General features: G+C 34.9%; 1 protein-coding gene across 1 annotated transcript; it reads right to left on the reverse strand.

The window, feature by feature from the left end:
* Window positions 1-11,504: 11,504 nt before the first annotated feature.
* LOC21406199 (3-ketoacyl-CoA synthase 1) lies at window positions 11,505-13,796 on the reverse strand. Its single transcript, XM_010102367.2, has one exon. The coding sequence runs from the start codon at window positions 13,407-13,409 to the stop codon at window positions 11,805-11,807; it is 1,605 nt and encodes a 534-aa protein (XP_010100669.1). The 5' UTR covers window positions 13,410-13,796; the 3' UTR covers window positions 11,505-11,804.
* Window positions 13,797-13,918: the final 122 nt, after the last annotated feature.

Consider the following 13,918-nt stretch of genomic DNA (forward strand, 5'->3'; position numbering starts at 1 on the left):
CCTTTTCTTTTGGACCAAGAGTGGAAGGATGTGTTTGTGTACACTAGACAATAATCACTTTCATATGCCTGAAATTTGATCCGTACGACTACAAGCGTCTTTTGTTAAGTTGATCGAGTTGTCAATTGTCAGCTTTTATCGCACAAGCTTTAGATGAACTACTTTTGGTGTCATTTGAGAAACATTTAAGCAAACCGACATGAAATGTGCGGACATAAATGCAATAGGAATTTGACTTTTTTAAGGGCTTTCGAGGTTCCATTTTAATGACAAGTTTATCATTATATTTAGGGCTGCTCTTTTAATTTTTGGGTCATTCCTACTCTACTCTTTAAATTTTGAGTTTTGAATTAATTCCAATTAATCCCTTTGGTAAGAATTTATGTTAAAATTAAATAAAAAAAAATGTAGTCATGCGATCTTTATTTGTTTGCTTTTAACATATATTCAAATAGAAAGACTACGAAATGATATTATTCTCATTTTTTTTTCTATCTTCTTTTAACACACTCTAATAAAAATAGTTAAGTATGAACAATTTAAAATTCAGAGAATAAATGTAGAGTTTTTAAAATGTGGACGGCAATGCGGAAAGCAAACTAGAAATGGCCATAAAATTTAGGAAGCTCCGGTGAATTTTTATATTTAAATGATGTGTGAATCGGGTTTAAAACGTCCTCGTAAGAAGATGTTCCCTTTAAAATATCACCAATCTTGTATGGAATAAATCATGTTTCTCGTTTCAGCTCGCTAGACCATGATGGGAGTTAGATCTTTGAAGACTCAGTCAAATTGTAAATCACTGCATACAAAATTAATAGAAAATTTTCTTTTTTTTAGCCAAAAATTTTTTTTTTTCCTTGCGCACAGAAATAAAAACAAGGATGCATTGAGGTGATCTTACAGCAACTAAAGAACATCAATTCAATTGTAGATTTGAGCTAACAATATATCATTCACATACATACATACGCCAGCCTTATTTTATGTGAGAAAGCTCCCAAAGACGCTTCTCCAACTCATCCAACTTCCCAACCCACTCGCTCTTTACACTGAAAGGAATTAAATAATCCCTTATTAGTATTACTCTTCTTCTTCTTCTTCTTCTTCTTCTTCTTCTTATTTTTACTCTTTCCACTGATCTCCTTGTTCTTCTTAGGAGCCAATTTCTGCCCCAATAATCTGCTTCCATTCTTCTTTTTTGTCTTATTGTTTGGGTTTTTGCTTTTGTGGGATTGGAAAGGTATTGGTATTGGTTGGTTTTGGTTTGGGTTTGGGTTTGGGTTTGGGTTTGGGATCGGACTCGAGAGCCGTGAGGACGGTTAGGCCTAAGCCGCCAACGGCGTTGCCCGCTGGTTTGCCGGCCGAGACGGTGAAGGAAAGGCGGCTACGCGGCGTTGTGGCCGGTCTGGGGTTGAAATAAATGCGTGGCATTGGGGGGACACGTACGACACATCCAATCACAAATTCATTAAAGGAAATTCTTGTGCGCAGTGGATTGAGTTTCCATTAGAGCAAATAAAGAACATGAACTCAAGTTTTCTTGAAAAAAAAAAATGAAAAAAAACAGAGGGAGGCATCGTTCACAATATATACACAGGCAAAGCCTTATTTTGTGTGAGAAAGATCTCGAAGTCGCTTCTCCAGTTCATAAAACTTGCCACTCCACTCGCTCTTTACAAGTAAAGGACGAACATTTGAATAATCCGCTGCAATTTCTTCTCCATGACCAGCGCTAGAGGATAATCCCCCACTATTCTTCTTCTTCTTCTTGTTTTTGTGCTGTCCACTCAACTTGTTCTTCTTTGCAGCCGCTTTCCGCAAAGCCCAAAGCACATCCGACCCACTAATCTGCTTCCCCTCTTCTTCTTCTTCATTGCTGTCTTCTTGTTTCGGTTTTTGCTTTTGTCGTGGGGTTGTTCGGCCTTCGCCACCGACGTCGTTCGCTGCTCGTAGGCCGGCCGAGACGGCGAAGGAAAGGTTGCTGCGGCTGCGCAGCGTTGTGGCCGGTTTGGGGATGACATGAATGCCTAGCCTTGGTGGGGACACGTACGACGCAGCCCACATGGTTGAGATTTTGGGAATTTTGGGTTTTTGTTGGTTTCCGTTTGGTTTGGTTTGGTGGGTTTTATGTCAGCCCCACATATATGCAAACGGTTGCGCCTAATGGCTAATTCTTCGGTGTCATCAGTGAGTTGGGGTTGGGCCAAATGTTTAATGAAGTGCAAAGCTTTATGTCAAGAGTAGTATTCATTGAGAAAATTAATCTGAATTTTTATTTTTACTCTTCATTCGGAAAAAAAAAAAGTTAATAATACGATCATACAGTGACACTATTATATAGCATATCACTACTTGTCAAATAATAATTTTCTATGTTAGTGGCTTTTGAGGTAAAGATTTTTTTTTTTTTTTTCCCAGTCTCTTGTGGTATTGTTGAGTATCAAAGAAAACATTATTGTTTAAACTTGGAAGTAGAATAATATCATGCAAAGTGATTTATTCTCATTCCGATTTACAATTCCTCCAATGGTGCAACTTAAAATTAAGGGTTAATCTAAACTTTAGTTCACGATTTCTGAAACATCCTAAAACGTGTCATGATCTACTAATTTATCTCAACTTAGTCCCTTTCTCTAAAAGTCTTTGAATTTTCAATGAAAAGAGGCACATGAGTGTCATGTTAGGGGTGGTTGAAATATTTAGGGCCTAGTTATTACCCTTTTTTCACCCATTACTAGAGGCAAAATTACTAGAGAAGTTGAGGAGGGCAACAAAACAAGAGAAAGATGGAAAAATCAAAAGGCTTTGAAAGATGATGGAATTCGGGGGGTCTAATTCAAGTAGGTCAAATTATGTAACCGGATTTTTTTTCTGTAATAAAAATAAAAAATTAGTAACTAAACATTAGCTTTTATACAGTAAATTTTTCTTAACTTATTGACGTATTTGGGGTTGGTATGTTATTTAGAATTTATCCTTGTATGTTTATGCAACACGAGCAGATTTTCCTCGAAAGTGTCTCAATTCAAGTTTCCCCTCAAATCACGAAGGTGTGAATGAAACCTTAGCCCCTAAATTGAGTTTTCAGCATGCATTTCTGCTAGCAAAAACCAGCCATGTAACTTTTCTTTGCTCTACCATGCGAAATTATCAGATTAAGCCTCATTTTGTAGTCGCAATTTTTGTTTTTTTGTTTGTTTCTTAGTATTCAGATGATATGGGAGTGACAATTTAAGACAAATTACTAATTAAAGACGTGTTTTGAAAGTGGTGAACCAAATTGAAATTTAAACTATAGCTCGGGGAAAAATAAAATATTAATAAGAGTTTAGAGTACATTGATTAAAAAAAAAAAAAAAAAAAAAAAAAAAAAATTTTAAAAAAAAAGGTTTTAAGTCGTTTTAAATACTCCGATCATGATGTGTAGATGGTTTTGGAAAAATTACACCTGCACGATGAGTAATAATTATTTCGACAAAGACATTCATGTGATGTGGATCATCAATTATGTAAGAGGAAGATTTAAAGTGGTCTGAAATTAGGAAAAAATTTGAGAGAATTATCCCACGTTTTTTGCGTGAGACCAACACTGCAAAAGGCTTCCCTTATTTGTCTATATTTACATCTACAATCTACATGTATACTTTTCTTGGTAAAATTTCTAACACCTCCAAAAGTCATTTTATGCTTGATTATTGGCTTTGTTCCATAATTCTTGGCTTAGCTTCTCTAGTTCCTAATGTTTATAGACCTACACTCCGCATTGCTTCCCTTTAAATTAAGGGATGAAATTTCCTAAACATCTCTTCTTCTTTTTTTTTTTTTTTTTCGCGAAATCTTACGTTTGTTTCTCTTAATATAAGAATATATATTTATACATATATATATATAATATTCTTGTATTTTTAAAGAGCAGTACAGAAATAATCCCTTGACTGATCATTTCTTTTTTTCTGGAAAAATATATCAAGATCGTCCTTGTTATCCTATATTAAATATTATCTTGAACATCGATTGTTTTCAAAAAATTAAAAAGATGTAAACTCCTATTAAAAATAACAAACCAACTGTCGAACATAAAACAGTTGGGCATCACCAGATTAAAGTTTACGTTAAATTACATCCTATAGATTCTCTTACTTCAACCTGGTGTCCCAATTAGCAATAAAATAAAATAATACTAATAATGCTAAGTAATATCAATAATAATGATATTAATGATAATGATGATGATGATAATAATTAGTACTGTTGCCAAATTATTTTTGGGTCTTCGTTCTTTACTTAAAAAAAAGGACTTTTCTAGTTTTTTTTTTTTTTTTTTTTTTTTTTTTAAAAAAAAAGGTTTTTTTTTTTTTTTTTTTTTTTTTTTTTTTTGAATGAGACTTTTCTAGTTTTGAAGCCTAAAGATTCCCTACTAGGTATTTTATTGACGACAAAGTACATAAGTACATTTGTATGTTTCCTTTTTTTTGTTTGCATTAATATATGTAAGATGGTTTTGTTTTATTTTATTTTTGATAACGGGATTAAACCCCTAACCTCACTCTAAATCTAACCCAACCCACCTAATTAATCGTCGGTGCCACTAAACCAAGTGATCTTAGGATGTAATACGATTTTATAAGTACTACAGAATCTTAAATCGTTAGTTGAACCACAAGAAGTTACTAATTTCGGCATGTTTGAGATTTTGCGCGTAGAAAAAATCTGCATTATCAATTAGTCATAAAATACTACATAATCTTAAATCGTTAGTTGAACCACAAGAAGTTACTAATTTCGGCATGTTTGAGATTTTGCGCGTAGAAAAAATCTGCATTATCAGTTAGTCATAAAATACTACAGAATCTTAAATCGTTAGTTGAACCACAAAAAGTTACTAATTTCGGCATGTTTGAGATTTTGCGCGTAGAAAAAATCTGCATTATCAGTTAGTCATAAAATACTACAGAATCTTAAATCGTTAGTTGAACCACAAAAAGTTACTAATTTTGGCATGTTTGAGATTTTGCGCGTAGAAAAAATCTGCATTATCAGTTAGTCATAAAACGAATGAGGCTGTCTCTTAAAAAAAATAAAAATAAAAATAAAAAAAACCTAATTAGGCTGAACAATATTCAGTGGCAAGTAGACGTTAGCAGATGGAGCAATAAATCTTAATAAATGCAAACTGGCTGGAAGATTGAATTAACAACAATGCCCATGTTAGCTTCCTTCTTTCTGCCTACGGTCCACAGAAAAGAAGCCTTTAATAATTAATGGAAGTCAATGTGAAAATGAACAAGCGAATGATTGATATTAGTAACCGTTACGGGTCTTTAATTAATTTCAAGCCATTAATTAGAGTTGGCCGATTAAACTTTGATCTTTGCTGATGAAGTATTTTGTGAGCCAAACTTAGGTTAAAAGTCCCAGTCAATTGTTTAAATACATGCTTACCAAACATATATGAATGAATATTTAATAGTTATATTTACATTGACGGTTATTTTTAAATATATAAATTTAATAACGTAGCGTAATAAAAATATAAGTTTATTAATTATGATTAATTTTTTAATTAAATATTTAATTTATTATAATTATCAGATTAATACATTATTATTGAAACAATAATATCAATAAATAAATAAATATTAAAGTAACTATTTTTAATCAGTATATATATATATATGTATGTGTGTGTCATGTAATATGATCTACTGCTTGGCCGACTTATCAAAACGTACTTGTCTATCGTTTCTAAATCTACCCTAAAAAAAAATAAAGTTAAAATTCCGGTGCAGTGTGCAGTCGGCATGGCAAGTTGCACCGTACACCTAACGGTCGCCATATAAATGTCATGTCATATACGCGGGGTTTTTGTGCCAGAGAGTATAGTTTTGCAAAATAGTACTGAATATATATACGTATGAATATTACATAAATAATGGAATTAAGGAAAAGAAAATAAAAGCAAGCTTACAATTTTATTTTTTTTTAGAGTGAATGGAACTATGAAAGTATTTGTTATGTCTTCTTCAATTGAAGAGTATGTTTTGTTAAACCATGAATTGTTTAGTTAACAACCATGAATTGTTTAGTTAGAGCTCGTTTAGAAGGCAAGTTCAAACCACCTAGTTTGAATCAGAGTTTAAATTTTATGAGAGAAAACATTATAGTAAAATTTTATTATTATTATTATTATTATTATTATTATTTTGGAAAACATTAGTTGAACCTAAACTAGAATGGTTTGAACCCATCCTCCAAACACACTTTTAGGCTTCGTTCATTTCATCGATTCGAGTTTTCAGTTTTAAGTTTCTATAGTTAAAAGTTCTCAAAAAATGTCACATCTAACTTTTTCTGTTACAGTTAAAAGCTCTCAGAAAATGACACATCTCAACTCGAATTAAAAATTTAAATCAATGAAGTGAACGAGACCTAATATTAGCATTGCGAGATCAACAACTGGCAAGGATCCTAGAAGATAAATAAGTAGCCAACACAAATCCTTAAGTTTAACCGAGGCAGTAGAAATAGCTAGAGGCATCAACATTGTGAGCATTTTCAATGCAATGCTATAATTGATATGCTAAATGTAAATTTAGCATTTGAGTGCAGAAAATACTTTCTAATGCAATGCTATTTATTGTGTTAAATTTCTCATATGATATACTTTGTGGCAAATATCCTACCAAGTATAGCATAATATTTGATATTTGATTGTTATTGGTTTGAATGTTTATTTTTTCATGTAATTATTGCAACTTTTACATTTTTTAATTATTTTAAAAATAAAAAGTTACTTTTACAACTTTCAAAGCTTAATGACTGTAGAAAAACGTAGATTCAACATTTAAAATAACATTATCTATTAGAGTAAAAATAAAAATAACATATCATATCATATTTTTTAATATTAAATATATAATTAACATTAATATTTGTATTGGAGATGGTCAAGCCTTCTATATATACAAGAACTTTAATTTTAACAGGAAACGAACATTTTCAAAGTTTCTTTCATCCAGCATTTTACAGATGACATACTATAGAAGATAAAGGAATACATTCTCTAGAGCATAAGTAAAAGATAATGCCAAGTTCTATTGTTACGGATTCTATGCTTAACTAAGAATTTGCGTTTTTGTTATGACTAGGTATTTAACCTCGTATGTTCTTTTCGATTGCAAAGAAGCATATTCCTCAAAAGGGGATTGGTATATTAAATTTTGATTGGTTTACCGTTCAATTAAAGAAAGGAATTAATGATTAGTACTTTTCTAAGCTCGTTAATTGTGACGACCATAACTTTTGATCGTCATTCTATACTCATATTTAGCATTTTTTAACCTCTATGACGACCCTAATTATAATTTCTTAAAATTTCAGGCCATTTTTTTTTTAATCTTACCATGTACGTTAAAATGTTGTAGCATTCTGACAACATTCTATTACACTAGTCATCAAATACATAAAACACTATTTTATTTTACATATAAAGTTCAGCAGCGTTTCCAAAACACATGGTGTGTCCACAACCCACTTGCCCACATTCCGTTGCTACACCCTCTCTGCATGCCCAGCATCAAGTTTTAGGGAGCCGGTGCCTTACCCGTGCTTCCTATAACACGAACAAACTTAATGAGCTTTTGCTCAGCAAGTATCAATAGGTCATAACAGATGCAATAATTATACATACCCATAAATGCATTCATATCATATAACCTAGTACAAAATTCTAAACGACTTTCATTCTATATTTCTCATTCTTTTCATTATTGTTTACGGATACCATATCGTTATATGGAATGGTTTCCGTGTTTCATTTTCTTGTCTTTTACTTCTTAGGGGCCCTGTCCTGTTGTACCATAGCGCGCATAACCAGTGAGGAGTGGGGTAGCTAACCAATCCAACTCAGTCACGGTTTCATATCTTTCATAGTCTCATAATAACCTTTCCTTCGAAGGCTGGTACAAACAGGACGTTTGGTCTCTTACCGTTTATCAATTTTCTCATTGAAACGGTAACTTTAGTTAAATCTTATGAATTTGTGCATTATTGAGCATTTTATCATGAGATTAACTTTTCGTTAAACTTTAACATTTCACTTTTCTTAGTTTGATCTCGACCTAACATCGATACATATTTTTGTAGAATAAAGTTCTACGATTACATAAGTCTTGTAGATACTTACCTAACATAGTATCTAACATTCAAAATTATACTATATGCACAATTTTTGTGCAACATAAAAAAGTAAGCTTGTTCGTGATATAGCCATAGAAAAACTATTGTACTTACCAAAGTTTCGCTAACAACGCGTCCTTTGTCTCCCTTGACGCTTTCCAACTTCAACCGTTAATCGGCCCTATTGCATAAATTTTTCGATCGTTAGATTCAGAATTTAAGATCAATAATTACTTTGAAATTTACTTCGGAAAGGTCTACAATCCTTATGTTTGATATTCAATCTCAAACTATTTCCTATCTCAAGGATTTGCACTAAAATCGTGCAAATTACTCAGTCATGGGCCTAATTTTCATTTTTGTCTAAAACTGTGAATTCTCGTTGTGTTCGGTTTCTAACCATCACCGATTATCGAAACATCTTTCTTTTCACACTTTAATCCTATATTCCTCTTGAAATCCAGTTTTAGTTTAAATTACTCGAACTAAATTTTGGCAGAGTTTCGCCTTATTTTTCTTGTTTCCCGAGTTTTTAATAACTCGTTTTACTTCTGATTTCGGTACCTGGAGTCAAGATTTACATTCCTGAACACAGATTCCTACATAAAATTGAACAAAACATATGTTCTTTCTTAATCTAGGCTCACGGATTTTCGATAGAAATCCACCAAAACTTTATTCAATCGTCTTAACACTTACACCGTTAAACTCTTACTACGATACTCTACAAAACCTCAGTTTCAATTTTCACTTTAACAGAAGTTTTTCTGAGATGGGGTACTATTCATCTAAATCAAGAAAATATAGAATTCTCACAAAAACTCTAAAATCTTACCTCCAGAAGTTGAGGTTTCTCCGTTAGAACGCCTCAGGTCACGTTTCTACCGGACTAAACGGTAGAAATCTCAATGAAAATGCTTAATTTTCCTTTCTCTGTCTCTCTCTAACAACGCTCTGTTTTTTTTTCTTCGTCACTTTCTCACGTTTTTTTTCAAAACTCTCCTCTGTTATGCTTCACGTTGAAGTAATATCCTTGTAACCAACGTGAATCTTCATTACGTTCTCTCTTTCTGCTTTGTTTTTTTTTCTTTCTTCGTAACTTTCTCACGTCTCTTTTTTTTTTTTTTTTTTAATCTCTGCTATGCCTTACATTAATGGCATTAGTAAGCCTATGTGTTGTTTTTTTTTTACAACTTGAGTTATCACGTTTAACGTGAGTCACCAAGTTGAATGAGCTTAAGTGTATAACAACGCCAAGTGTTACATCTGCATGTGAGGTTTAATCCACCTCACAGTAACAATCATTTTTTTACTTTTTTTTTTGTTTAAAAAAAAAAACGTACTAACGTACATGGAAAGGATTATATATATATATATATATATATATATAAAACTTGGCTTTTCTCCTTTTTTTCTTAGTCGGCCACACTTAGGCAAAGAAGACAAAAGTAGCTTCTAATGTCTCCGTGGGACTCTTTCAAAGACATTAATGAATATTATAATATTATTTTAATATTACTTTTTAAATTAAATTAAAGAAATTAATTTAATTTTTATAATTTAATTTTACTAGTTCTACTTAAGTTTAACCCTTAATTTGAGTGGTTCTATGTTCCTCACATTTTTCTTGTCGAGACCTAACTTTCCGTTTTTCAAAACGAATTTCTTTCCGGTACTGATAATTTCACACCCGGTACAGATTCTATACTGCTTTTCTAGACTGCCGAGCACCCTGAGTCAAATTTCTCATATTCAACCCATTTCTCTTGGGTATCTCATTGGTCAATTTCTTTTTCTGAAATTATCATTTTAATTGATTCAGAATTGCCCCAAACGCGTATCCTTGCGGTACTCTTTTTTAGCAGTTTCCTGCTTAAACTGACTCAGAAAAATTCTGTTTCAGAAACTTTTGCTATTTTCCTTACTTCTAATATTTCTATTCTTTTTCCAGCTGATCATTTAGTCACATACCAAATATTTTAGTTTTTCATAACTTAAATATACTCGCTAAAATTTCTAACTTTTAACTAATATCTCACTATTCATAAGTGATATTTACGAATTTTCTTTATAAAAATATTCGTATTACAACTTTATACTTTTCGGGAGATTTTACCCCGTACATAAAGTTTTTACATAACATTTTCTTGATTACATCAAAATTCTACTACTTACTATTCCGGAAAAAATTTCGGTCAAATACTGGACTGTCTCCAGATTAGACCTAAAATTTTTCCGGTCATTACATTAACACTGGTTTTTTTTTTTTTTTGAAAGCTTAATACTGCTAAGTTTTTTTTTATTTTTTTATTTTAGGAAATACTGTTAAGTTTCATGTAGAATGAGAGTTTTATAACAGAGTAAAGAAAAAAAAATATACCTTACAATCAGCAAAATATAATTGTAAACCATCAAATATTTATCAAACTCTATTAAATTATCTTATTTTTTTATTCTTACAATATTCTGATATAATTTAACGGTTTAAAATAATATCACGTAGTTTTATAATAGAGGTCTCCCAAGTAAAATAATACAAATGGTGACAAATTAATGGAAGTAATGGTCCATCCAAAAGGCAGTGGGGCTTTTCCAGTTGCTTCTTCTTCCTCCTTTTGATCCGTTGCTTCTTCTTCCGTGGAGGCTGGGGTCCTCCCAGTGGCAAGACAGGCAGCAACAGTCTATTTCCGTCCACTATATATATCCCGTTCTTTTTGCTGATTCGAGTTTTGTTACAGTAAAAAGCTCTCAGTAACAGTCAGATTTAACTTTTTTGCTATAGTAAAAAACTCTCACATAATATCACATCTCAACTCAAATTAAAAATTTAAATTAATGAACCGAACGGACGCCAGTACTTCTCTCATTGACAACTTTGAAGTGATTATTGACAAATAATGTGAAACGATGGAAATTTGATATTGACATCGCAAAGTAGACTAATGATGAAAAAAAACATCTTCAATTTTTACATATTTTTTAGGAGTCATTTGTACGTGGATCTGCTGGGATCTTCTAACTAGACGTTGGCGATAATGCTTCTGCGAATAATTTCTGTGTATTCATATTTCATACAGGACTGTTAATTATATATCAATTCGAGTGATATTAAATAATTTTCAAGTTTGCAATTAGGCATGCATGGACTTGTGATTAGTTAAAGGATGGTTTGATTTTTTTTTTTTCTGGTATTTAGTGCGTTTGTCTCCTAAAATTTCTGTAAATTGACAAGTTGTCTTTGAAATTTTGACACAAGACAAAATTTCTTTCTCGTAAATGTTCAAGAATCATTCCTTACTATTCTCAAAGATAAAAAGTAAAACTTCCAAAAGCCGAAGATAATGCAATAAATTGAGAGAAAATCCTACAGTTATCTGTCCCAGTTAAAAACGAATAACGATGTATACCATTGCTCTTTCAACACGATAACATCGTTCTCCATCCATACATTCCATAACTAATAATAAAAAATAAAAAAATAAAAAAAAAAACTAATATTTATAATTATATATATATTAAATTTGAGTATGATAAAACGGAGAAAGTCCCAACAACAAAACACTTTTTCCTCGTGGACACCGCCAACAAATAACACCCCGCCACGTGTACAAACCCCCCAAAAATTAGGCAGTTGGCACTTTAACTGGGTACCGATCAATACAGTCATTCCACGGGTTTCCGAGGAACTCTCCGACAGGAACTTCCCTGAGCGCCTTCCAAACGGCGCTGTTGCACTTGAAACCCGACCCGAAAGCAATCTGCCAGACCCGGTCCCCTCTCCCGACCCGACCCTTCGCCTCCGTGTAGGCGAGCTCGTACCAGAGAGAACTGCTCGACGTGTTCCCGAAGCGGTGGAGCGTCATCCTCGAGGGCTCCATGTGCCACTCACTGAGTTGAAGATTCTTCTGCAACTCGTCCAGCACCGCCCTCCCGCCGGCGTGGATGCAAAAATGCTCGAACGCCAGCTTGAAGTCCGGAATGTACGGCTTCACCTTCGAGTTGTTGAACAACTTCCGCCGTATCAGCGTCACGAAGAACAGGAACTGCTCCGAAAGCGGCAACACCAGTGGGCCAAGGGTGGTTATGTTCGTCTTCAGCGCGTCGCCGGCCACTGCCATCAGCTCACGCGCCAGCGACACGCCGACAGTTCCTTTGTCGTCTTCTCTTTGGAAGACGCAGTTGTAGTTTCTGTCGTCGGCGCCTTTGTGCGTCCGTACGGTGTGTACGAGCTCGTACTTGGAGCGTGAACGGTCACGTGACCGGTTCGAGAGGAGGACGGCGCCGCCGCCCATGCGGAATATGCAGTTGCAGAGGAGCATCGACCGGTCGTTGCCGAAGTACCAGTTTTGGGTGATGTTCTCGGTGCTGACGACGACGGCGTAGGAGTTTGGGTTTGCTCGGAGGAGGTCTTTAGCGAGATCGATGGAGATTAGTCCCGCGCTGCATCCCATTCCGCCGAGGTTGAAGCTTTTAATGTCGGTTCGGAGCTTGTAGTGGTTGACGATCATGGAGGCCAGCGACGGCGTCGGGACGAAGAGGCTGCAGTTGACGATGAGAATCCCGATTTCCCGCGGCTCAACTCCGGTTTTTTTGAAAAGAGCGTCCAACGCGCCGAACATCACCGACTCGGCCTCGAACCGGGCCTCGGCCAGGCTGAGCCGAGGAGGTCTGGAGGTGATTCCTCTCGGGAAATACGTCTCGTCACCTAGACCGGACCGGGTCGAGATTCGCCTCTGGAACTGGAGGGTCTCCTCCGTGAACGAACTGCTCTCTTCGGACATGTTCAGGAACGACTCGACCGACATTTTCCGCTCGTCGTCCGGTTTGTAGCAGGCAAAGTCGACGAGGTAGACCGGTCTGGACCGCTTAGCCCAGTACAGACCGAATAGGAAAAGGAGAACGGAGAAACCGGCGAATCTAGTGACAGCATCGATGCTCTCGAGCCGAACCGCTTGGTTGGTCCAGAGCTCAGTAACCCGGTGTAGCTCTAGACCAGTCAGCTGAATTAGTATAGAGAATAAGAGAGGAAGGAGGACAAGGGTCATGATAATAGTGGCGGGATTGCATGAATAGCCGTAGCCGAGTTTGACGTACTTGAGCTTGACGGACTGAAGGAAGTCCGGCAGCCGTTGACGGATTCTGATGACGGCGGAGGAAGAGTCTTTGAAAGCCATCTCCGCCGTAAGCCTCTCCTTATCCATATCTATACTATTACTACTACTATCCATTTTTCTCTCTCTTTCTTATCTTCTTCCTGTATGAGCTAGTATTTGGGATATTGTTGAAATTTATAAAAAAGAGACGGAAAAAAAAAAAAAAGGACTTTCCAGAGCGTACAGGAAGCTCAACTATACATACCCAACAAATGGTGAGAGAGAAATCAAAGGCCTACACGTCTGGAAATAGTTGGTTGGGTTTAGAGATAGAAAGAGAAAGAGAAAGAGAAAGAGAGAGGAATATGAGAATGGAGAAGCGAGAGCACAAGGCGTGGAGTCTATATATTATGCAACTTGGAAGAAAGCTTTTGGGATGATTGAGAGTCGTGGAATTAATGTTTGGGTAGTTCCCAGGGAGGAAAGATAGCTCAACCACCCTGAGAATGGTGTGGGTACAGATCATAATCACACAATTATTTTAGACTAATAATTTTCCAGCCCAAAACTTCTAACTTCTCATCTTTGTTATGATGTGGTTGATGAGTGTACATGTGGTAAGTGGCTAACATTAAGAGTAAATA

The sequence above is a fragment of the Morus notabilis genome, unplaced genomic scaffold (genome assembly GCF_000414095.1).
Source record: "Morus notabilis unplaced genomic scaffold, ASM41409v2 Scaffold404, whole genome shotgun sequence".
In the NCBI taxonomy this organism is placed as follows: Eukaryota; Viridiplantae; Streptophyta; class Magnoliopsida; order Rosales; family Moraceae; genus Morus; species Morus notabilis.

Bases quoted from the DNA above. Each gene is read 5' to 3' on its own strand.
- LOC21406199 (XM_010102367.2), bottom strand. From the start codon at position 13,409: ATGGATAGTAGTAGTAATAGTATAGATATGGATAAGGAGAGGCTTACG.